The sequence below is a fragment of the Brienomyrus brachyistius genome, chromosome 4, assembly GCF_023856365.1.
Source record: "Brienomyrus brachyistius isolate T26 chromosome 4, BBRACH_0.4, whole genome shotgun sequence".
NCBI classification, from domain to species: domain Eukaryota; kingdom Metazoa; phylum Chordata; class Actinopteri; order Osteoglossiformes; family Mormyridae; genus Brienomyrus; species Brienomyrus brachyistius.
This window is the reverse complement of record NC_064536.1, coordinates 3,595,312-3,622,090: the sequence shown is the minus strand read 5'-3', so window position 1 is coordinate 3,622,090 and position 26,779 is coordinate 3,595,312. Positions and strand designations below refer to the sequence as shown.

Genomic DNA, 26,779 nt, shown 5'->3' with positions numbered 1-26,779 from the left:
GATACAAAGGGCATAATACCGGTGGCTGGCCTGTGTAACCCTCTAATTTTCCAAATGTTTTGATTCATATATGCAAATGGTTTTGTACAATTGTCATAATTAGGCACAAATTTCAGTTAGTTTAGTCTTGTTGGCCAAAATACTGTAGATTATGTAGTTTCTCACTGTATTAATTTTACACCCAAAGCTATATATGTATGTGATCACTATGTTAGTCACCACATGCAAAACAGTCAACCAAGCTTTCAGAATGATTTAAATATATATTACATAAACTGCAGTGATACAACATTGCTGTGCTTTTGGTTCCCATAATAGATGATTTTGTTATTCTTCTATTGCCGTTTTGCTGCTTTTATGTTATAGTGCTGTGTGACTTTTGCAGTTGTACTGTGTCTTGAGATCTGAAAAATACGTGAGTGCTTTCTTGATTGCTTAAATGCACGTCTCAAAACACTAACCTCATTCCTGTAACACAGCCTCAAAGCTCTGCAACCTTAATGACATTGGCCAGAGCGCTGTTTCATTGCTGAATGAGTTTGTGCTAAGTGGCAATTGCACATTTTGCAAATCATGTAGTACATGCATCATTGCATAGACACAATTCTCAATTGTCTCTAATAAACCAATCAGAACAGATGATCCTTTTATCACGTAGAAACATACATTCCTCATTCATATTTGACAATGGCTCATTGTATAAATCACTGCATACATTTGGCAGTTTGCTTGAAGATTTCTAAGAATAACGAGCTTCCCCCCATTCTACAGGTGCCAGTTATGGCTAATTGTACCACTTTCCTATTCTGGTAGCAGTGGCCGACTTATTGAGTTTTGAGAGACATTAAGATTTTGGGAAATGCATCTTAGCAATTGAGAAACTGTAACGGTGTATATACTGTAATAGTTTAGCAAAGTTGAAAGTGCTGTCTTTGATATGAATAAGTATCAGTTTGTTAAAGAAGAATGATAAGGCAGTGACAACGAGAAAGTGGGAACTGACTATCATTTAGAATTTTGGACATCAGGAACATACTTATACTGTCATGCTGGCAATATATCTAAGCATTTTGACTCTCATGGCTAAAACGATACTGATTGTACTTTTTATGTCGGTGGCACTTATTAATTTATTGGTGGAATTATTTGCTTTTGAGACATGAATTAAATGTTTTGGATAAGTTACAGGCTTTTGCAGCTAAACCATAGTGTTGTGCTGTACGCATGAACTGTTTTGAGAAAACCTTCTACGCTCGTAAGATTGTTAAGTATGTTTCATGACATGTGCCAAGCAATTTAGAAAGACTGTAAGTATTGGAGGAAGGATGGGTGTTGTGCCGTACATGACAGTGGGATCCTTTTTAAGCTACTCATCTATACCTCAGAAGTTCTACATCTCCTGGGAAGGATCTTGTCTGCCAGAAGCAGGCGAATTTATTTAAATATATTAATTTGGTTGTAGGAGTTTTACTTACACAAAATTGTTCTGAGGGCAGAATGAAAAATGATTGGTTCAGAGAAAAAAAACAATCAGATTGTAGCGCAACTAGAGGAGGCGGGACCAAGACATCTGCTTGGTTGGTCCCGCCCCCTCTAGTTGCTAGGACCCACCTCTGCCCTCAGGACATTATTGTGTAAAACTCTTATGAGCTATTATTTTGAGTGTGTGTGTGTGTGTGTGTGTGTGTGTGTGTGTCTGTGTGAAAAAAAAAAATTGCACTTTCCCAACAGAGTATTCAGATAGACGGTATTCATAGCCTGGGTCTTTATTTAGCTAGTATCTGAAGAATTCATTGTGGAGTTGGAGTCTTACTTATGTAAGTCGCTCTGGCTAAGGGCGTCTGCCAAATGCTGTAAATGTAAATGTATGTGTGTGTGTGTGTGTGTGTGTGTTTTGGTAGAGTTTGCCCTATGTTTGTGCTGCTCTGATACTGAGGGATGGACAGGGTAGTGAGCCTGTGTTCCTTATTACTGTTGGGCTGTATTGCTAGATTCCACTGTCATGTGCAGTGGTCTGATGTCCTGACTGAACTGCACTCGTGTATCTGGAATTTATCGAGTGTGTGGTGTTCGGTCCAGTGCTGTAACTGTCCCGGAGACTGAGTGGGTGCCATATGGTGGGACTTTTAAAGGATTAAGGAAACAAAAGGAATTGCTCCTTTGTATCCGGTTGTAGGTTGTGTTTACTAGTAATAAGCTATGGAGTAATCGGTAACATTGCGGCAGCCAAAATTCGGAGTTTATTACAATAATATGAAACCATGACAATATGCCAAAATGCTGCCAAAAAATGTGTAGAAAAAATCTCCCACACAAAGCAATTTAGCGATTCACCTTAGCAGAGCGTACAGACCAATATATTACAGTACATTTTAAGCAGTTTAGTATGTTCCTATGTTTCCAGAGTGTAAGTACAGCCTAGCAGTCTGTTGTTGTCAGTGTTCTCGTCTATGCCGTGGTCTGCGGGGGTGTCAGCATTAAGAGGAGGGATGTTGGACCGGCTGCTGAGGAGAACTGGCCATGTGGACAGTATGGAGCTGGATCTCCTCATGTGAGCGGCGGAGAAAAGGGACTCTGAACCACTCTGAACCACTCTGAAGGACTCTGAACCACTCTGAAGGACTCTGACTGCTGTCCATCATGGACAATGTCAGCCACCCTCTATACAACAAAGTATCTATCTATATAAACTATTTAGCAATTTGTCTCAGATTTTACTATAAATCTTTTTATCTATTGAAAATGCATGTCATTCATTACTGGATCCAACTGCAGTAACATTTCAAGTATTTCCACATATCAAATCGCTGTCTTGTAAAATCAAGATCGAATCATATCATGGCAAAGCTTACGATTTACACGCCTAATATAAATGTATAGGCTTCTTACCTGTTTGTTCAGGGCTGTGGTTTGTTGGTCCTCCCAGATTTCAGTTGGTATGCTGGGTGTCTCAGTGGGTTAGGATTCTCTGGTTAGAATTTGGAGGTCGCGGATTCAATTCTTGTAGAGTGACTTCACTGCTAAGCTCAACTGTATGATATTTTGGATGAAAACATCCATAAAATAAAGTATGTGTAAACAGAAAAAGGTTGTAAAAAATTAAGAAGTACAGGAAAACAAAAAACAGAGACAGTAATTTACCTTTGCCAATTACTTGTTTTATGAGAAATTATTACCATTTCACGCTACTGGATGTTGAGTCAAACTTTGAGCTTCAGACTAAAGTGACTGAAACTGCTGGTTTGGGGTTTTTATCGGTGTGTCATGATGATGTTCTCTCACTCCCCACCTCCTGCTCCTCCTTTTCTCCTGCTACTTCTCCTTTTGGTTTGTAGTTCTGAAGAATACATAATGTTGTCAATAAGCCCATATTGAAACAGAATAATCCCCACAGATTTTCCCAGCAGATCTGCAGCACTGTCTGAGGGGATCATTCTGTAATCTCTATCATTTTAGCCTTTCTCTGGTTCAGATGGTGACATTGGTCACTCTCCCAGGTCCTTCCATTCCTGTGTATCTTTGGGTCTTTGGAACCTCATTACTGATACACACGTTTCCACTTGCTGTAGACTACCAAGGCTAAAGACTCTTGCTGTCTTAACTCACTTTCCTCAGAGTTTCCATGACAAACTAGGGTAGCTGGACACAAAGCCTGTGAAAGCATCTGCTCTTTGGCTTTTTGCCCAGGATGAATAGAAATGACTTATAATTTCTTCACTGATGATTACAGTAGGTAAACAACTAAACGAAGAAGCAGCCCAACCTAAAAAAACAAAACTCTAATAACTCAGAAACTATTTTAATTAAATTAATCTAGGGTAAGCTGGAAAAAAACAGTGGTTTCAAGCAGGTTCTGATCACACAGTTAAGAACATTCCGGACCTCAAATCCATTTCATTAAATGCCAAGGGCATTCTTAGTGTTTTATTGATTTGATGATTTGAATAGTCATCTCACGAGCTTCTTGTCCATCTCAGATCCCTGGTAAATCTTTCTGTGTACCCTGGTAAAACGAAGAGGATGGGAGCGATGAGTGTAAATACAAAGGACTCATCAATGACTTTGCAGAGAGGTGCCAGCAAAATTTAATTCAGCTCATTGCCAGGAAGACTAAGGAGTTGATGGTGGAGTTTTGCAGGCCAGTGCATCCAAAAGCCAGCTTTCATTGCACCATGAGAATGAAATGTGATGTCAGATATCAAATATACATATTCTCTCACTTGCCCTTTAAATACAAAGCTCTGTCATCATATGCACATGTACAGTTTTTAACCTTAAGATTATTTCCTATATTAGAACTTCTGTATTTCTATTCTATTTTAGTTATTGTAACTTTTTAGTTTATTGTAAAATTTTTAACTCTTGATTTATTCTTAATTCTAATTTTGATTTGCAGTCTACGGGTCATTCAGGGTAGATTTCACTACATGTTGTACTTGTGTAACTATGTATGCAACAAATAAAATATCTTGTATCTTGTAAAAAATGCTAATTACCCAGATTTACTGTAATGAATGTTGCTGTAATAATTTAGTACTAATGTTACTTTTAGTTATAGATTTGTTTAAAGTGAGTTATAGGATAGGTGACAATTTAGTGAAAAAGAATTATGCATTTGACTTGTGAGCATCTTTTATGGAGTCGTATATGGGTTAGAGTTAGGGTTAGGGTTAGGGTTAGGGTTAGAGTTAAGGTTAGGGTTAGAGTTAGGCGGACACTTTAAGGTAAATGGTCAAAACACGAACCTGATTAAAAATAACATAGAATGCAGCTACTGTATGTCATCAAGAAGGAAGACTTTTCTACATTCTGCTAATTTGCAAGCCAAAGCTAAATACTAATGGACCAGACAGTGGTCACAGTGGGGTAATTTGAATTGTGCATCGTGGTTGATTTATTTATTTTTTTAAGCCCGTGAGTCAAGGTAGCCTTTGTTTTGAGGGAGCATTTGGGCTTCGTTGATACTTTGTCTGTATGTTGTGCCACTAACTACGTATTCAGCATTAAACACCAGGAATCTTTATATGCTACATTAGAAGCCAACAGTCATCAATGCCACAGTGGCACCGTGTATCATGCTATACAGTTAAGGTCAGAATTATTAGCCCCCCTAATGAAATCACACAAAACCCTTAATATTTCCATGGAAATGATTTTAACAAAAACTGTAGATACTTGTATTGCTTCCAAAAGAACAAAGAGAAAACTCTATTCTTATATTTTGTTTGGTTTCTTATGGTTATGTCTGGCCCTAAGATGGAAAACCCTCTAATCATGGGTTTGAGGTTGGCCAGAGTTGTTTAAGTATTATCAGTTTTTCCTGTGTTCGTTATTGTGTGTTTGTCTTTGATTTTTGCACTTTTCACTTTCCCTTCTGTGCCTGGATTTCTGTTTGCAGAGCCTTATGTTCCTAATGGTCCCCAGTAGTATTACTCCTCAGTGTTTGTGAGGTTGCCGGGTTCCTGCTCTTTGTTAATTGTAAGTTACTGTGAACAAATTGCTGTTCATTATGGACAATGTCAGTCACCCTCTGCACAGTACATTCAGAGAAATATCTATCTATCTATCTAAAGCATCTAGCGATTTCTCTCGGAGTTTTATATAGATGGCGCATCCGGGCTTGGCAAATTTTACGGTGGGGATCCCCCCCTTGGTAATTTGAATCATGGATGGGGGGGGGGGGGGTGTGTTGAAATTCTGTCGCATATTTCTTCAGGATGGCTGAGCCCCCCTAAATCTCCCCTGCGTAGACCAGCGTGATGGTATAGTCTTGATGGTAAACCCAGCACGGGTGGCAGCCTTTTGTAAACAGCTTACTTTACCAAGAGCAAGTTGAGGGAGGCATAAAGACACAGGAACCAATGAAGTATCGGTTACACAGGTCTGCAAAAAAATAATATTTTTTCAGGTGCCAAGGTTTTTTTAATAGATTTAGGGTATTTTGAGGGTGCTGAATTCAAAAATCAAATTACTTTTGCTGAATTGATTCAAGTTTTTGAGATAATGGCAGATCCATGATAATAATGCATTGCCCAAAGTGCAGTCCAAAAACATGCGGAGGCTAATTGGAGTTGCTTAATTGCCCATGGGTGTGTATGTGTGAGTGATTGGTGTGTGAGTGTGCCCTGCGATGGGCTGGACCCCCATCCTGGGTTGTTCCCTGCCTTGTGCCCATTGCTTCCGGGACAGGCTCCGGACCCCCCGCGACCCAGTAGGATAAGCGGTTTGGAAAATGGATGGATGGATGGATGTATGTTCCCTTTTTTATTTGTTTTTATTTTCCCAATAAACAGTAAGAAGAACTTGAGAAATTTACAAACGAGAGGCCATTCGGCCCATCATGCTCGCTTTGGGAGAACCTAACTAATAGCTCAGAGTTGTTAAAATCTCACCGAGCTCTGATTTTAGTTTGGATTTTAGTTGCGCTATACTAACAGGAAGACTATTCCATACTCTAGGTACACAATCAAGAACAACCAAAGAAAAATCTGGCAGAGATGACTTCCTGCAAGATTATGGCTTTGTGTGTCCAACTTAGGAGGTCAAGTCCAGTTTTCCTTAATGTCCTGTTATGTAAGGCTAGGATGGACAGATGTGGTACTTTTGTATCCTTTTAGACTAGAGTAGAAGCCGGATGACCTGCTCAGGTCCTTGTGAGGCTCCTTATGGAAAATCCCGAATGATTTCAGCTTATAGCAAAGACTGCTAGATGTTTTCAGTCTCTTATTTAAGGTGAACTGGGAAAATGACTATTGAAGTTCAGTTTTGATTTGAAACAATGTTCATATTTCAACTTACACTCCGAGGTCGGGGTGGAGATGGGTGCAGCGTGATTAATCTCACTGTTATTAGGGAGCTTTGTGGAGCTTGGTGGAGCAACCAGGGAGGAACAAAGAGTCAGCTGAGCTCATTCACACTCATGCAAAATAATGACAGGCTGGAAAAACCAGTGATTCCATACAGGTCCTGATCAACACACAGTTATGAACATTCTGAACCTCAAATCAGGTCTGATCAGGTCAGGTCAGCTTGGTGAGCGAGTCACACAGCAAGACTAGGAGGACCAGGACTGTAACGACTTGGACCTTCGTCCTCTTGCACAGGTGCTGGGAGCCACACACCTCTTTGTAGTGACCTCATGACCCCCCCCCCCATGCCCTCCCATCCCTCTGTTGACTTCATAGGAAGAGTCACCAGAGACATGAATGTTGTTACCCAGGTAAGTGAATCTCTGGATGAGGTCGACCAGCGTGATGGTATAGTCTTGATGGTAAACCCAGCACGGGTGGCAGCCTTTCGCAGACAGCTGACTCTACCAAGAGCAAGTTGAGGGAGGCATAAAGACAAGTTCCTCACAGGAATCAATGAAGTATCGGTTACACAGGTCTGCAAAAAAATATATTTTTTCAGGTGCCAAGGTTTTTTTTTTTTAATAGATTTAGGGTATTTTTATGGGTGCTGAATTCAAAAATCAAATTACTTTTCCTGAATTGATTCAAGTTTTTGAGATAATGGACATCCAGGATTATAATGCATTCATTCCCCCAATGCGAATTGTGCGTGATAACAAATACAATAGCTTCTGCTCTGTCTGTTGACTGTCTTAGGTAATGAAATGAATGATGAAGCTTTGAAGGAGAGTCTGAAAATAAAATTAGAGTTAAGTTCACATGTGCGTGTTTGCATGTTCATTTATTGCTGTTGTTATTGTGGTGTTGAATATTTACCCAGATCAGGTCTGCCAGGTCCTTCCAAAGGAAGGGCATCATGGGAACACCTGTCTGGTATTTAGCCAGAAATGGTTGAGATGCTTGTGATTGAACCATGAAAAAATGTAGTTTGGCCAGAAGAAGGGGATCCATTCAGGCTTCATAAATGCAGTCAAAAGAAGATGTCCCTGGGTTTTTCCACTTAATTTGACTTCACCATGTCCTCCTTAGTTCCCGGTACAGACAGGAGTTGCCCCCAAGTCAGACAATGTGATTGATCTCCTTCGCTGCACCATCAGCATTGGAGTACCAAGTCCAACGTCTTGACTTAGGATGTTGGAACCCGGATGCAGTAACCTGCAGCCCCTGACCTTTCGCAAAGTCAAGGAACATGGAACCTCTGTCACCCTGATCTCCAGACCCATGGGGACCGACACAATCCTCAAAGCCAGCCCTGTCAGTGCCGGTGGTCGCACTGAAGTCACCCACGACCAGAGGAGTGTCACCTCATGGTCAGTCATCAACCACCGAGCTGCGAGTAAAACGTCTCCCTCAACAAGACGACGTTTCTCTCGTTTGTTATAAGGTGATGTGGTTTGTTCTGGTATCTTGATTGTGGCTTTTATAATGACTGACTGGCAGTGACTACTGCTGGTGAATATGTCCTTTTTTATTAAGTTCAGCCTTGGAGTGCTGGCTGCTCTAATTTGTGTGTGAGTCCTGAGGGTATTTATCCTTTATTCTCTTTCCATCTATAGAGCTGTGAACGTGATGCTGGTGTTCTGGGGGTGTCTGGTGGGGCCTTTTCTGTACCGCATGGAGTGACTAAGGTGTGAGTCAATAAACACTCGCCCTACGTTATGGTTTGCTGTGTGACTCTGTGTGTTAGTGATATATCACCCTGATACTTGAGCTCTTGGTGTGTTTACTGTGCTGAATTTCCTTTCCCCTCTTCCCCCAGGTAGCCACTCTCATTGGCTTACATCCTTGCTTAGGTTTGCATCTAGAACTGGACTGCCAGTACTCTGGGTTTTGTAGCTGAACTGTCCTGTCCTGGCTTACGATCTGTGATTTTAGCCGTGTTTTGATATTTTGTTAACTGGCTATTTGTATTCTTTTTAAAGACTTTATTTGGGTTAATAAATATTACTCAGTTACTGGCATATGAGTCTCTGTGTCGTTTATGCGACGTCGCTGTGTCTGAGGGAATCCTGAGGGTAGCAGTAATCATACATCTTAAGGGGCAGCAGGACCTTAGTCTGGACTCCTACCTACACTTAGTGACCAACCACCCCAAGGTTACAAGCTCACAAAGCTTTAACCAGTGGAATATTGTTTTATAGAAATTCTAAAGATTCAGGAGTGTATTGTCTTGGGCATAGTAAACAGTCAATTACACTGTACAATGAAAAGCTGCACAAATAAAAAATGATATAATACGTAAAAGATAGTAACATAAAGATCATTTAATGTGTTGGTTTTATTAATGAGGTGTTGGTGCAACCAGAGATTTCAGTAATATTTCATTAATGTGACTTGACGCATTTTCACGTACAATTTGCGGACTCTTAGAGTTCCTCCCTTCAGTTCTTAGCAACTAGAGCCGGGGAGCAACAAAGCAGCTGATGTCTAGTGTAATGAAAGAGGTTCTCGTTCCATGTAGACAGTTTGTGGGTTTATTGGATTGTACTCTGGGACAACAGATTAAAATTATAATCCAAGAATCATAGCTGAAATTCAGGTAAAGGTGAGTGCAGAGCGATATGTACAGGATACCAAATCCAAATAATATTAACCAGTAGGACCAGAAGACAGGTGGGATTCTAGTAACCAGTCGTAATCAAAAAGAACTTTGAGATAAAGAAGAACCCAGGAACCCACCCACCACACAGCGTATCACCTCAGGGATGAGATCCTGGTGCAGCCATGCAGTGGGTTCCGAATGGACCAGTGTGAGTTTTTTCTGGTAGCTGGAGTGCCAGTCCTACCTCCAGCCCACAAACTTCCCTGTAAGTTGAAGTGTTTATTATCTTTTAACTTTTTCCCACCATCAGAAAGTTCTTTGTGCTTCTTTTAGCTATGTCATGGAGTGTGAAACCACAACAAGAGGTCTATGTACTATTGTTCTACTTTTACATTACTGCTGAGATATGGGCAAATTCTAATCATAAAGTGAACACGGATTTCTGTGTAGGTTTATGTAGGCCAGAGATGGGCATATCTAGCTCCCTTCACTTTCTTTTCCAGCTTGCTGGAAACAAAAACACTTTGAAATCAATACTGGAACATCATGTTGTCTGGCCACTAGGAGGAGCTGGAAACCGAAATTGTTGCAGTGACGGTAAACTACGTGTATTATAGGGAAAGCAAGGCAGGTTTATTTATATAGCACATCTTCAAAAACAGAGGTTAATACTCTGTAATAAAATTTTGGGCTGATGTTAAGAACATGGCAAAGTGAAAGGTTGGCTATGAAAAGTCTTAGCTTCAGAGAGATAAAGACCCATCCACAGTAAATGGCCCGAACATCTCCTCTAAGTCAGTTTTACACACCTGAACATCGGAACTACCACATGAACTGTCCTAGTAGTGCACGTCACACCTGCACTTAATGTTTCCCATTATTTTGATGACTTGACGTCATCCTCCTATTCATGAGAAACTGTCAGATAAGTTGACAGTCACCTCTGGCATCAGAATGTCGCTTCTGGCTGCTTTCTGGTCGTTCCCAGTGTCTCCTGCTTCACCTTATTCTTCTGTACTGCTGTCTTAGACATTTTGAACCTGGAAGCAACCTGCTGCTCAGCGTAGCCTCTGCCAGCAGAATCATTATTAAACCAGGATTTTCAAATGCAGATTCGTTTAAGAACATGGAATGGTCTCTTATTCTTTCCGTTGCTGTATGTTCTCCGGCAGCGGAGGTTGGTATTTGTGGCCCCCTGCTGGACACAAACAGTCACTACACCAAATATTAAATGAGCGCTTTCCTTATTTAGGAGATCATTATTCAGGCAGCGTGTTATTGCTCAGCAGCTGGCTAGTTACAGTCTTCTGACTCCCCTCGCAAGCTGTTTATTTACTTTTTTAAAATTTACCTGCTCGATGGGGGCAGTGACTTTTTGAGTCGGGGCGCACAAACAACATGGCTGCCTGTTAAGATGTCGTATACGTAGACTTCACATTTTGCTGTACTGGCTTACAGAGAATCACCCCCCCGGGCCCTTTCCTGGGTCCCTGAGATGAGGGGGACGGGGTGCTATAGAGAACATTAATTACATAAAAACACAGGACAGACATATTTTAATAGTGAGTATGAGACATGATCGTGGACTTATAGAAACAGTTCTTTCTGTAATGAGCATGAAACAGCCGTCTAACAGCCTGACCCTTACTTCTCCAGGTGGTGCTTCACCTGCCGCCCACCGTCTGGAACATTAGCGACGTCGAGCTGCCGTCGTTCCTCGCTAACGGAGAATACGAAGCCCAGATTACCGTCTCCAGCGGCACCCAGGAAATCGCCTGCCTCCGCACCAGCTTTCATCTTAAACTGCAGTGATACGTCACCTTTTCCAGTTAATTAATATCTCTACATACTCTCCAGGTTCAAACCTTCAGGGCGTGTTGCTTTTAGCGATGGCCCGTTGAATGTGATCTGGTTATTAAACGCAACATTAATGGTTCAAAAATAAAATCTAGATGGACTTTCATCATACTATTCCATACATTGTAGTACTCATCTGACTGGATATTATGGTGTTGGAATCAGCACAACGTGAACTGAGTCACTGAAGACAAATTGACATTGGGTGATGAAGTGTGCGGGGGGCACAGGAGGTGTAGTGGCTCACTTAGGCTTCGCACTGGTTGTAATGTCACTTACTCTTATTTTTTGACTTTATAATTTATATTTAATTTCATTTTCTGCCAATAGTCGGCGCTGTTCGGTAACTTATTTAGGTACATTAATTTGCAGTGAAGATGGATTCCTGCACAGTGCATTTGCTGGCAAAACCCCATTCAAGTATGAAATATTAGAATTTGTCACTATCAAGTGTTAAGCTGTTTGCTTGGCCAGGCCCCTGTGAAACACATTGAAATTGACAGGAATCTGGAATTCATTTGAAAAAGAGGAAACACGAAAAGAAATAAGTCAGATTGTTGGGTGAGGACCAGGGTGTGTGTGTTTGTGTGTGCTGTCACGAAGAGAAGAAACAGAACTGAATGAATATACTTTATTTGTCCCCGATTCCCCCACCCACACACACACACACACTTTGTACATCCCAGGTAAACATGAAGCGTCCATAACCACGATCCTAAACAGTAAGGCAGGAGTTATAATACCAGGGACAGCAGGTTACTTACATCTACGTTTATATTTCACAGACGGTGTCCCCAGAGTGATAGTACAGTTATATACACACAACAGGCACAGCGTGTATAAAAGTGCATCCCTACTCCACATGGTACACAAGGCATAAAAATATCCCAACAACAAGGTGCTACATATTTGCAGCTTTAAAAATTTAATTTCCCAACAAATTAACAGACACAGTAGCTTATAATGAAAAAGCGACAGATCAGGTCAAATTCTGATTTTAAGTTAGAATTTTTAGCTATGAAACATTACAATACTAAGAATTAGCATATTAATCATAAACATCCTATTTATGAATCCATTATGTATCCATTAAACCCAAAACCCCATGCTGGATAAGCAGTTGGTAGGTGGTTGAATGTTTTGATGTATAGCTCAAAAGCAGTAATACATTCATGTTACAGATATAATGTACGATACATTGTATTACACCCTGGTGTCCTTCATGTCTTTCATTTATTAGTTTCTGTCCATCCGTCTCCAGAAGCCTGTAATCTCCTTATGTTCATGGTGATCCAGGAACTGTAAGGTGAACATCAGGCAGGAGATATTCCAGGTAGGACGCCAGTCTGGTGCAGGACACCATCTCTCTCTTACACCATCTCTCTCTTACACCATCTCTCACTTACACCGTCTCTCACTTACACCATCTCTCATATACACCATCTCTCACATACACCATCTCTCATTTACACCGTCTCTCACTTACACCATCTTTCTTACACCATTTCTCATATACACCGTCTCACATACACCATCTCTCTCTCACATACACCATCTCTCACTTACACCGTCTCTCACTTACACCATCTTTCTTACACCATCTCTCTTATACACCGCCTCACATACACCATCTCTCACTTACACCATTTCTCACTCACACCATCTCTCACTTACATGCATTAAGAGCAGCTTAGAGTTGCTGTACTTAGCTGAAGCTTTTCATCCTATTTTTTTTGTGTTTAACATACAGGTACAATAATGAAATTAAGATTTTTTTCTGTAATTCCTCATCATTAGTGATGCATGAAAAGTTCTAGAATGTGGGCAGAATCCTTGTTGAAAGGCAGTCACTGCTTAGCACCTTTCTGTAAGCAGGCACTGTAAGGTGCAGCCTATGGTACCATATTAACAGCATTAATTCAATGCAGAAATATACACCAGCCTTAAGACATCATCTTTGGAGGAGCCCTTTGCTGCGGAAAGAGTGTCCTTCAGACATCCCAGTCTTTCTAATGGAGGTTCGCACAAGTGATTTTTTTTTCATCATATTGTTTCATTTCTTGAAATATACCGACAGTCACCTTGTCAATATGGTAGCAAAAATCTGAAATTTTGTTTCTGGGGGGGAATGATTTGGTTAAATTTTAGTATTCAAGACAATTGATTTTTCCACAGAGTAATCTTTTATAATAACAAGTTTTCCTCATCAATATATATTTCTTGTAGCAGCTGAGAATCAATGGTGAATTTTAAGTTGGCCCAGTGACCGAATTAAATCATCAACATTCATTTCTGTAAAAATCAGAAACAAAAATTTTTCTTGTTTTTCAATTTTATAGATTTGTGTCAACTGAGCAGGGATTAAGGAGGCCAATTGCATGGACCTGTCCGCAGGTTCATGAAAGTTATATTCTTTCATCAATTTCTTCTTTATTTGTCCTGAGGTGCTGAAGATTCCACCAATAACTTTGGTTCCTGAATAACTGGGCGTTATTTCTTGTAACATGTTCTGGAGATTCTCTTGGGTTCCTTCCGGATGACATACACTTACAAAAGTGTGAAACATGCCAAAGACTCTGCAGTGCAAAATCACACAATCTTCCTTATAAACAGTGAATAAAATGTGTATGTCCCTTCGTCTCTTTGTCACCAGGATGGCAGCGTTACTGTGATCTGACCAGAGCACAGTCCAATTCGTTTTTCCTTCTTCTTCTTTAATTTTATTAATATAGTCTTCATGTTCAGCCCCCCTTTTTGCTAAGAGAATAATGTCAGGGCATAATTCTGTAAGGTCTTCATCTCTTGGCAGGTTGTGCACTGTGCAAGAAACAATCTTAAGTTCTCGGGTTTGATCTTTCAAATCAAGCATGAGTGAAACAGACCGATGATCAGATATTTCGCGATCATTGATTCTGCAGTCTTGGACCAGGTTCCGTTTGTCAGCATTAATGAAGAAGTAGTCTAACCTGCTGTAATGCAGTTCATATGTTTCTTTTTGCGTATATTTATGAGTGTACTTTTTATTTTTATCCATTCTTCTTGTATTTGTAGGAGGGTTCTTGTCTCTCCAGGCATCTTTAAGGTCATGTTTACCCATGAATGACAGCAGCTCCTTCCTTATTCTGTTATGACCAGGATTGTCAGATGTACTCGTTCTGTCTTTCTTTTCATCAAGTGCAGTGTTGAAGTCCCCCCCAACCACAAGAATTTCAGTGTACAGCGGCTTTATTTTTTCAGACAGTTCGTTGAGAATTCCACTTCCTTCAGGGTGGTGATGCACACTTACAAAGGTGCAAAATGTTTCTGATATAAAGCAACTCAAAATCACATAACGGCCACTTTCATCCACAATTTCATCTAAACACCTGAAGGCTCTTTCTTTGTTCACCAGAATTGCAGCTCCTTTGGACCTGGAATCATTGCATGTGAAGAATATTTCCCAATTCGTTTTAAAATTTGTCAAAGCATCAGCATCTCCAATGCGAGTCTCTGTTAAGAAAAGAACATCAACCTCCCTGTTTTCAGATTTTAATTTTTCAAGTTCTTCTATGAGTCCTTTGCCATTTGTTTTCAGCCCATTAACGTTGACAGTGAGAATGTGAAGAGGTCTCTCTCGCTCTGTAGTTCTGCCGCCCACTTCTGTCGATGCTGCTGCCATTGGCACTTGGTGGAACTGAAGACTGTATTCACACTAAGATCAGATCTGCAAACACATAAAACCCATCATGCCTTGTGCTGTACTGCACATTTCACTTGTCTTGTGTCATTTTGAAGTACATTTGCCATGTATCTTTTTTATTGTTATGCAACAAGATATCTGCATGTGGGTGTAAATCGGAATTAAATATTGATATTTTATAGGGCAGTGGATCTGCTCACCTGTTTAGACAGACAGGATACAAAGGGCATCATACCGGTGGCTGGCCTGTGTAACCCTCTAATTTTCCAAATGTTTTGATTCATATATGCAAATGGTTTTGTACAATTGTCATAATTAGGCACAAATTTCAGTTAGTTTAGTCTTGTTGGCCAAAATACTGTAGATTATGTAGTTTCCCACTGTATTAATTTTACACCCAAAGCTATATATGTATGTGATCACTATGTTAGTCACCACATGCAAAACAGTCAACCAAGCTTTCAGAATGATTTAAATATATATTACATAAACTGCAGTGATACAACATTGCTGTGCTTTTGGTTCCCATAATAGATGATTTTGTTATTCTTCTATTGCCGTTTTGCTGCTTTTATGTTATAGTGCTGTGTGACTTTTGCAGTTGTACTGTGTCTTGAGATCTGAAAAATACGTGAGTGCTTTCTTGATTGCTTAAATGCACGTCTCAAAACACTAACCTCATTCCTGTAACACAGCCTCAAAGCTCTGCAACCTTAATGACATTGGCCAGAGCGCTGTTTCATTGCTTAATGAGTTTGTGCTAAGTGGCAATTGCACATTTTGCAAATCATGTAGTACATGCATCATTGCATAGACACAATTCTCAATTGTCTCTAATAAACCAATCAGAACAGATGATCCTTTTATCACGTAGAAACATACATTCCTCATTCATATTTGACAATGGCTCATTGTATAAATCACTGCATACATTTGGCAGTTTGCTTGAAGATTTCTAAGAATAACGAGCTTCCCCCCATTCTACAGGTGCCAGTTATGGCTAATTGTACCACTTTCCTATTCTGGTAGCAGTGGCCGACTTATTGAGTTTTGAGAGACATTAAGATTTTGGGAAATGCATCTTAGCAATTGAGAAACTGTAACGGTGTATATACTGTAATAGTTTAGCAAAGTTGAAACTGCTGTCTTTGATATGAATAAGTATCAGTTTGTTAAAGAAGAATGATCAGGCAGTGACAACGAGAAAGTGGGAACTGACTATCATTTAGAATTTTGGACATCAGGAACATACTTATACTGTCATGCTGGCAATATATCTAAGCATTTTGACTCTCATGGCTAAAACGATACTGATTGTACTTTTTATGTCGGTGGCACTTATTAATTTATTGGTGGAATTATTTGCTTTTGAGACATGAATTAAATGTTTTGGATAAGTTACAGGCTTTTGCAGCTAAACCATAGTGTTGTGCTGTACGCATGAACTGTTTTGAGAAAACCTTCTACGCTCGTAAGATTGTTAAGTATGTTTCATGACATGTGCCAAGCAATTTAGAAAGACTGTAAGTATTGGAGGAAGGATGGGTGTTGTGCCGTACATGACAGTGGGATCCTTTTTAAGCTACTCATCTATACCTCAGAAGTTCTACATCTCCTGGGAAGGATCTTGTCTGCCAGAAGCAGGCGAATTTATTTAAATATATTAATTTGGTTGTAGGAGTTTTACTTACACAAAATTGTTCTGAGGGCAGAATGAAAAATGATTGGTTCAGAGAAAAAAAACAATCAGATTGTAGCGCAACTAGAGGGGGCGGGACCAAGACATCTGCTTGGTTGGTCCCGCCCCCTCTAGTTGCTAGGACCCACCTCTGCCCTCAGGACATTATTGTGTAAAACTCTTATGAGCTATTATTTTGAGTGTGTGTGTGTGTGTGTGTGTGTGTGTGTGTATGTGTGTGTGTGTCTGTGTGAAAAAAAAAAATTGCACTTTCCCAACAGAGTATTCAGATAGACGGTATTCATAGCCTGGGTCTTTATTTAGCTAGTATCTGAAGAATTCATTGTGGAGTTGGAGTCTTACTTATGTAAGTCGCTCTGGCTAAGGGCGTCTGCCAAATGCTGTAAATGTAAATGTGTGTGTGTGTGTGTGTGTGTGTGTGTGTTTTGGTAGAGTTTGCGCTATGTTTGTGCTGCTCTGATACTGAGGGATGTACAGGGTAGTGAGCCTGTGTTCCTTATTACTGTTGGGCTGTATTGCTAGATTCCACTGTCATGTGCAGTGGTCTGATGTCCTGACTGAACTGCACTCGTGTATCTGGAATTTATCGAGTGTGTAGCATTCGGTCCAGTGCTGTGGCTGTCCTGGAGACTGAGTGGGTCCATATGGTGGGATTTTTAAAGGTTTAAGGAAACAAAAGGAATTGCTTCTTTGTATCCGGTTGTAGGTTGTGTTTACTAGTAATAAGCTATGGAGTAATCGGTAACATTGCGGCAGCCAAAATTCGGAGTTTATTACAATAATATGAAACCATGACAATATGCCAAAATGCTGCCAAAAAATGTGTAGAAAAAATCTCCCACACAAAGCAATTTAGCGATTCACCTTAGCAGAGCGTACAGACCAATATATTACAGTACATTTTAAGCAGTTTAGTATGTTCCTATGTTTCCAGAGTGTAAGTACAGCCTAGCAGTCTGTTGTTGTCAGTGTTCTCGTCTATGCCGTGGTCTGCGGGGGTGTCAGCATTAAGAGGAGGGATGTTGGACCGGCTGCTGAGGAGAACTGGCCATGTGGACAGTATGGAGCTGGATCTCCTCATGTGAGCGGCGGAGAAAAGGGACTCTGAACCACTCTGAACCACTCTGAAGGACTCTGAACCACTCTGAAGGACTCTGACTGCTGTCCATCATGGACAATGTCAGCCACCCTCTATACAACAAAGTATCTATCTATATAAACTATTTAGCAATTTGTCTCAGATTTTACTATAAATCTTTTTATCTATTGAAAATGCATGTCATTCATTACTGGATCCAACTGCAGTAACATTTCAAGTATTTCCACATATCAAATCGCTGTCTTGTAAAATCGAGATCGAATCATATCATGGCAAAGCTTACGATTTACACGCCTAATATAAATGTATAGGCTTCTTACCTGTTTGTTCAGGGCTGTGGTTTGTTGGTCCTCCCAGATTTCAGTTGGTATGCTGGGTGTCTCAGTGGGTTAGGATTCTCTGGTTAGAATTTGGAGGTCGCGGATTCAATTCTTGTAGAGTGACTTCACTGCTAAGCTCAACTGTATGATATTTTGGATGAAAACATCCATAAAATAAAGTATGTGTAAACAGAAAAAGGTTGTAAAAAATTAAGAAGTACAGGAAAACAAAAAACAGAGACAGTAATTTACCTTTGCCAATTACTTGTTTTATGAGAAATTATTACCATTTCACGCTACTGGATGTTGAGTCAAACTTTGAGCTTCAGACTAAAGTGACTGAAACTGCTGGTTTGGGGTTTTTATCGGTGTGTCATGATGATGTTCTCTCACTCCCCACCTCCTGCTCCTCCTTTTCTCCTGCTACTTCTCCTTTTGGTTTGTAGTTCTGAAGAATACATAATGTTGTCAATAAGCCCATATTGAAACAGAATAATCCCCACAGATTTTCCCAGCAGATCTGCAGCACTGTCTGAGGGGATCATTCTGTAATCTCTATCATTTTAGCCTTTCTCTGGTTCAGATGGTGACATTGGTCACTCTCCCAGGTCCTTCCATTCCTGTGTATCTTTGGGTCTTTGGAACCTCATTACTGATACACACGTTTCCACTTGCTGTAGACTACCAAGGCTAAAGACTCTTGCTGTCTTAACTCACTTTCCTCAGAGTTTCCATGACAAACTAGGGTAGCTGGACACAAAGCCTGTGAAAGCATCTGCTCTTTGGCTTTTTGCCCAGGATGAATAGAAATGACTTATAATTTCTTCACTGATGATTACAGTAGGTAAACAACTAAACGAAGAAGCAGCCCAACCTAAAAAAACAAAACTCTAATAACTCAGAAACTATTTTAATTAAATTAATCTAGGGTAAGCTGGAAAAAAACAGTGGTTTCAAGCAGGTTCTGATCACACAGTTAAGAACATTCCGGACCTCAAATCCATTTCATTAAATGCCAAGGGCATTCTTAGTGTTTTATTGATTTGATGATTTGAATAGTCATCTCACGAGCTTCTTGTCCATCTCAGATCCCTGGTAAATCTTTCTGTGTACCCTGGTAAAACGAAGAGGATGGGAGCGATGAGTGTAAATACAAAGGACTCATCAATGACTTTGCAGAGAGGTGCCAGCAAAATTTAATTCAGCTCATTGCCAGGAAGACTAAGGAGTTGATGGTGGAGTTTTGCAGGCCAGTGCATCCAAAAGCCAGCTTTCATTGCACCATGAGAATGAAATGTGATGTCAGATATCAAATATACATATTCTCTCACTTGCCCTTTAAATACAAAGCTCTGTCATCATATGCACATGTACAGTTTTTAACCTTAAGATTATTTCCTATATTAGAACTTCTGTATTTCTATTCTATTTTAGTTATTGTAACTTTTTAGTTTATTGTAAAATTTTTAACTCTTGATTTATTCTTAATTCTAATTTTGATTTGCAGTCTACGGGTCATTCAGGGTAGATTTCACTACATGTTGTACTTGTGTAACTATGTATGCAACAAATAAAATATCTTGTATCTTGTAAAAAATGCTAATTACCCAGATTTACTGTAATGAATGTTGCTGTAATAATTTAGTACTAATGTTACTTTTAGTTATAGATTTGTTTAAAGTGAGTTATAGGATAGGTGACAATTTAGTGAAAAAGAATTATGCATTTGACTTGTGAGCATCTTTTATGGAGTCGTATATGGGTTAGAGTTAGGGTTAGGGTTAGGGTTAGGGTTAGAGTTAAGGTTAGGGTTAGAGTTAGGCGGACACTTTAAGGTAAATGGTCAAAACACGAACCTGATTAAAAATAACATAGAATGCAGCTACTGTATGTCATCAAGAAGGAAGACTTTTCTACATTCTGCTAATTTGCAAGCCAAAGCTAAATACTAATGGACCAGACAGTGGTCACAGTGGGGTAATTTGAATTGTGCATCGTGGTTGATTTATTTATTTTTTTAAGCCCGTGAGTCAAGGTAGCCTTTGTTTTGAGGGAGCATTTGGGCTTCGTTGATACTTTGTCTGTATGTTGTGCCACTAACTACGTATTCAGCATTAAACACCAGGAATCTTTATATGCTACATTAGAAGCCAACAGTCATCAATGCCACAGTGGCACCGTGTATCATGCTATACAGTTAAGGTCAGAATTATTAGCCCCCCTAATGAAATCACACAAAACCCTTAATATTTCCATGGAAATGATTTTAACAAAAACTGTAGATACTTGTATTGCTTCCAAAAGAACAAAGAGAAAACTCTATTCTTATATTTTGTTTGGTTTCTTATGGTTATGTCTGGCCCTAAGATGGAAAACCCTCTAATCATGGGTTTGAGGTTGGCCAGAGTTGTTTAAGTATTATCAGTTTTTCCTGTGTTCGTTATTGTGTGTTTGTCTTTGATTTTTGCACTTTTCACTTTCCCTTCTGTGCCTGGATTTCTGTTTGCAGAGCCTTATGTTCCTAATGGTCCCCAGTAGTATTACTCCTCAGTGTTTGTGAGGTTGCCGGGTTCCTGCTCTTTGTTAATTGTAAGTTACTGTGAACAAATTGCTGTTCATTATGGACAATGTCAGTCACCCTCTGCACAGCACATTCAGAGAAATATCTATCTATCTATCTAAAGCATCTAGCGATTTCTCTCTGAGTTTTATGTAGATGGCGCATCCGGGCTTGGCAAATTTAACCGTGGGGATGCCCCCCCTCGATAATTTGAATCATGGATGGGGGGGGGGGGGTGTGTGGAAATTCTGTCCCATATTTCTTCAGGATGGCTGAGCCCCCTTAAATCTCCCCTGCGTAGACCAGCGTGATGGTATAGTCTTGATGGTAAACCCAGCACGGGTGGCAGCCTTTTGTAGACAGCTTACTTTACCAAGAGCAAGTTGAGGGAGGCATAAAGACAAGTTCCTCACAGGAATCAATGAAGTATCGGTTACACAGGTCTGCAAAAAAATATATTTTTTCAGGGGCCAAGGTTTTTTTTTTAATAGATTTAGGGTATTTTTATGGGTGCTGAATTCAAAAATCAAATTACTTTTGCTGAATTGATTCAAGTTTTTGAGATAATGGAGATCCATGATAATAATGCATTGCCCAAAGTGCAGTCCAAAAACATGCGGAGGCTAATTGGAGTTGCTTAATTGCCCATGGGTGTGTATGTGTGAGTGATTGGTGTGTGAGTGTGCCCTGCGATGGGCTGGACCCCCATCCTGGGTTGTTCCCTGCCTTGTGCCCATTGCTTCCGGGACAGGCTCCGGACCCCCCGCGACCCAGTAGGATAAGCGTTTTGGAAAATGGATGGATGGATGGATGTATGTTCCCTTTTTTATTTGTTTTTATTTTCCCAATAAACAGTAAGAAGAACTTGAGAAATTTACAAACGAGAGGCGATTCGGCCCATCATGCTCGCTTTGAGAGAACCTAACTAATAGCTCAGAGTTGTTAAAATCTCACCGAGCTCTGATTTTAGTTTGGATTTTAGTTGCGCTATACTAACAGGAAGACTATTCCATACTCTAGGTACACGATAAAGAACAACCAAAGCAAAATCTGGCAGAGATGACTTCCTGCAAGATTATGGCTTTGTGTGTCCAACTTAGGAGGTCAAGTCCAGTTTTCCTTAATGTCCTGTTATGTAAGGTTAGGATGGATAGATGTGGTACTTTTGTATCCTTTTAGACTAGAGTAGAAGCCAGATGACCTGCTCAGGTCCTTGTGAGGCTCCTTATGGAAAATCCCGAATGATTTCAGCTTATAGCAAAGACTGCTAGATGTTTTCAGTCTCTTATTTAAGGTGAACCGGGAAAATTACTATTGAAGTTCAGTTTTGATTTGAAACAATGTTCATATTTCAACTTACACTCCGAGGTCGGGGTGGAGATGGGTGCAGCGTGATTAATCTCACTGACAGAGCTTTGTGGAGCTTGGTGGAGCAACCAGGGAGGAACAAAGAGTCAGCTGAGCTCATTCACACTCATGCAAAATAATTACAGGCTGGAAAAACCAGTGATTCCATACAGGTCCTGATCAACACACAGTTATGAAACTCAAATCAGGTCTGATCAGGTCAGCTTGGTGAGCGAGTCACACAGCAAGACAAGGAGGACCAGGACTGTAACGACTTGGACCTTCGTCCTCTTGCACAGGTGCTGGGAGCCACACACCTCTTTGTAGTGACCTCATGACCCCCCCCCCCATGCCCTCCCATCCATCTGTTGACTTCATAGGAAGAGTTACCAGAGACATGAATGTTGTTACCCAGGTAAGTGAATCTCTGGATGAGGTCGACCAGCGTGATGGTATAGTCTTGATGGTAAACCCAGCACAGGTGGCAGCCTTTCGCAGACAGCTGACTCTACCAAGAGCAAGTTGAGGGAGGCATAAAGACAAGTTCCTCACAGGAATCAATGAAGTATCGGTTACACAGGTCTGCAAAAAAATATATTTTTTCAGGTGCCAAGGTTTTTTTTTTAATAGATTTAGGGTATTTTTATGGGTGCTGAATTCAAAAATCAAATTACTTTTCCTGAATTGATTCAAGTTTTTGAGATAATGGACATCCAGGATTATAATGCATTCATTCCCCCAATGCGACTTGTGCGTGATAACAAATACAATAGCTTCTGCTCTGTCTATTGACTGTCTTAGGTAATGAAATGAATGATGAAGCTTTGAAGGAGAGTCTGAAAATTAAATCAGAGTTAAGTTCACATGTGCGTGTTTGCATGTTCATTTATTGCTGTTGTTACTGTGGTGATAAATATTTACCCAGATCAGGTCTGCCAGGTCCTTTCAAAGGAAGGGCATCGTGGGAACACCTGTCTGGTATTTAGCCAGAAATGGTTGAGATGCTTGTGATTGAACCATGAAAAAATGTAGTTTGGCCAGAAGAAGGGGATCCATTCGGGCTTCACAAATGCAGTCAAAAGAAGATGTCCCTGGGTTTTTCCACTTAATTTGACTTCACCATGTCCTCCTTAGTTCCCGGTACAGACAGGAGTTGCCCCCAAGTCAGACAATGTGATTGATCTCCTTCGCTGCACCATCAGCATTGGAGTACCAAGTCCAACGTCTTGACTTAGGATGTTGGAACCCGGATGCAGTAACCTGCAGCCCCTGACCTTTCGCAAAGTCAAGGAACATGGAACCTCTGTCACCCTGATCTCCAGACCCATGGGGACCGACACAATCCTCAAAGCCAGCCCTGTCAGTGCCGGTGGTCGCACTGAAGTCACCCACGACCAGAGGAGTGTCACCTCATGGTCAGTCATCAACCACCGAGCTGCGAGTAAAACGTCTCCCTCAACAAGACGACGTTTCTCTCGTTTGTTATAAGGTGATGTGGTTTGTTCTCTGGTATCTTGATTGTGGCTTTTATAATGACTGACTGGCAGTGACTACTGCTGGTGAATATGTCCTTTTTTATTAAGTTCAGCCTTGGAGTGCTGGCTGCTCTAATTTGTGTGTGAGTCCTGAGCGTATTTATCCTTTATTCTCTTTCCATCTATAGAGCTGTGAACGTGATGCTGGTGTTCTGGGGGTGTCTGGTGGGGCCTTTCCTGCACCGCATGGAGTGACTAAGGTGTGAGTCAATAAACACTCGCCCTACGTTATGGTTTGCTGTGTGACTCTGTGTTAGTGATATATCACCCTGATACTTGAGCTCTTGGTGTGTTTACTGTGCTGAATTTCCTTTCCCCTCTTCCCCCAGGTAGCCACTCTCATTGGCTTACATACTGGCTTAGGTTTGCATCTAGAACTGGACTGCCAGTACTCTGGGTTTTGTAGCTGAACTGTCCCGTCCTGGCTTATGATCTGTGATTTTAGCCGTGTTTTGATATTTTGTTAACTGGCTATTTGTATTCTTTTTAAAGACTTTATTTGGGTTAATAAATATTGCTCAGTTACTGGCATATGAGTCTCTGTGTCGTTTATGCGACGTCGCTGTGTCTGAGGGAATCCTGAGGGTAGCAGTAATCATACATCTTAAGGGGCAGCAGGACCTTAGTCTGGTCTCCTACCTACACTTAGTGACCAACCACCCCAAGGTTACAAGCTCACAAAGCTTTAACCAGTGGAATATCGTTTTATAGAGATTCAAAAGATTCAGGAGTGTATTGTCTTGGGCATAGTAAACAGTCAATTACACTGTACAATGAAAAGCTGCACAAATAAAAAATGATATAATACGTAAAAGATAGTAACATAAAGATCATTTAATGTGTTGGTTTTATTAATGAGGTGTTGGTGCAACCAGAGATTTCAGTAATATTTCATTAATGTGACTTGACGCATTTTCACGTACAATTTGCGGACTCTTAGAGTTCTTCCCTTCAGTTCTTAGCAACTAGAGCCGGGGAGCAACAAAGCAGCTGATGTCTAGTGTAATGAAAGAGGTTCTTGTTTCACGTAGACAGTTTGTCGGTTTATTGGATTGTACTCTGGGACAACAGATTAAAATTATAATCCAAGAATCACAGCTGAAATTCAGGTAAAGGTGAGTGCAGAGCGATATGTACAGGATACCAAATCCAAATAATATTAACCAGTAGGACCAGAAGACAGGTGGGATTCTAGTAACCAGTCGTAATCAAAAAGAACTTTGAGATAAAGAAGAACCCAGGAACCCACCCACCACGCAGCGTATCACCTCAGGGATGAGATCCTGGTGCAGCCATGCAGTGGGTTCCGAATGGACCAGTGTGAGCTTTTTCTGGTAGCTGGAGTGTCAGTCCTACCCCCAGCCCACAAACTTCCCTGTAAGTTAAAGTGTTTATTATCTTTTTACTTTTTCCCACCATCAGAAAGTTCTTTGTGCTTCTTTTAGCTATTTCATGGAGTGTGAAACCACAACAAGAGGTCTATGTACTATTTTTCTACTTTTACATTACTGCTGAGATATGGGCAAATTCTAATCATAAAGTGAACACGGATTTCTGTGTAGGTTTATGTAGGCCAGAGATGGGCATATCTAGCTCCCTTCACTTTCTTTTCCAGCTTGCTGGAAACAAAAACACTTTGAAATCAATACTGGAACATCATGTTGTCTGGCCACTAGGAGGAGCTGGAAACCGAAATTGTTGCAGTGACGGTAAACTACGTGCATTATAGGGAAAGCAAGGCAGGTTTATTTATATAGCACATCTTCAAAAACAGAGGTTAATACTCTGTAATAAAATTTTGGGGTGATGTTAAGAACATGGCAAAGTGAAAGGTTGGCTATGAAAAGTCTTAGCTTCAGAGAGATAAAGACCCATCCACAGTAAATGGCCCGAACATCTCCTCTAAGTCAGTTTTACACACCTGAACATCGGAACTACCACATGAACTGTCCTAGCAGTGCACGTCACACCTGCACTTAATGTTTCCCATTATTTTGATGACTTGATGTCATCCTCTGATTCATGAGAAACTGTCAGATAAGTTGACAGTCACCTCTGGCATCAGAATGTCGCTTCTGGTCGTTCCCAGTGTCTCCTGCTTCACCTTGTTCTTGTTTACTGCTGCCTTAGACATTTTGAACCTGGAAGCAACCTGCTGCTCAGCGTAGCCTCTGCCAGCAGAATCATTATTTAACCAGGATTTTCAAATGCAGATTCGTTTAAGAACATGGAGTGGTCTCTTATTCTTTCCGATGCTGTATGTTCTCCGGCAGCGGAGGTTGGAATTTGTGGCCCCCTGCTGGACACAAACAGTCACTACACCAAATATTAAATGAGCGCTTTCCTTATTTAGGAGACCATTATTCAGGCAGCGCGTTATTGCTCCGCAGCAGGCTAGTTACAGTCTTCTGACTCCCCTCGCGAGCTATTTATTTACTTTTTTAAATTTACCTGCTCGATGGGGGCAGTGACTTTTTGAGTCGGGGCGCAGAGACAACATGGCTGCCTGTTAAGATGTCGTATACGTAGACTTCACATTTTGCTGTACTGGCTTACAGAGAATCACCCCCCCCCGGGCCCTTTCCTGGGTCCCTGAGATGAGGGGGACGGGGTGCTATAGAGAACATTAATTACATAAAAACACAGGACAGACATATTTTAATAGTGAGTATGAGACATGATCGTGGGCTGATAGGAACAGTTCTTTCTGTAATGAACATGAAACAGCCGTCTAACAGCCTGCCCCTTACTTCTCCAGGTGGCGCTTCACCTGCCGCCCACCGTCTGGAACATTAGCGACGTCGAGCTGCCGTCGTTCCTCGCTAACGGAGAATACGAAGCCCAGATTACCGTCTCCAGCGGCACCCAGGAAATCGCCTGCCTCCGCACCAGCTTTCATCTTAAACTGCAGTGATACGTCACCTTTTCCAGTTAATTAATATCTCTAAATAATGTCCAGGTTCAAATCTTCAGGGCGTGTTGCTTTTAGCGATGGCCCGTTGGATGTGATCTGATTATTAAACGCAACATTAATGGTTCAAAAATAAAATCTAGATGGACTTTCATCATAAGGTATACTATTCCATACATTGTAGTAGTCATCTGACTCGATATTATGGTGTTGGAATCAGCACAACGTGAACTGAGTCATTGAAGACAAATTGACATTGGGTGGTGAAGTGTGCGGGGGGCACAGGAGGTGTAGTGGCTCACTTAGGCTTCGCACTGGT

The 26,779-nt window shown here is 40.8% G+C and overlaps 2 protein-coding genes across 38 annotated transcripts in view; both read right to left on the bottom strand.

The window, feature by feature from the left end:
• Positions 1-26,779, bottom strand: part of LOC125740607 (zinc finger BED domain-containing protein 5) — a 190,898-nt gene that overhangs the window by 32,590 nt on the left and 131,529 nt on the right. For 7 of the 16 annotated variants that reach the window (XR_007397699.1, XR_007397700.1, XR_007397694.1 and 4 more), the window contains exon 5: positions 12,770-13,171. The exons of 7 other annotated variants lie outside the window; for them this stretch is intronic. The gene's annotated coding sequence lies outside the window, so the exon portion shown is untranslated. 2 more of the 16 variants (XR_007397690.1, XR_007397691.1) reach the window with 2 other exon arrangements.
• LOC125740606 (uncharacterized) overlaps positions 1-26,779 on the bottom strand; it is a 210,773-nt gene that overhangs the window by 111,670 nt on the left and 72,324 nt on the right. For 4 of the 22 annotated variants that reach the window (XM_049011993.1, XM_049011992.1, XM_049011986.1 and 1 more), the window contains exon 1: positions 2,890-3,135. The exons of 11 other annotated variants lie outside the window; for them this stretch is intronic. Coding sequence is in view for 1 of the 11 variants with exons in the window: in XM_049011995.1 (XP_048867952.1) it covers positions 13,547-14,968 (1,422 nt within the window). In the remaining 10 variants the exon portion in view is untranslated. 7 more of the 22 variants (XM_049011989.1, XM_049011985.1, XM_049011988.1 and 4 more) reach the window with 5 other exon arrangements.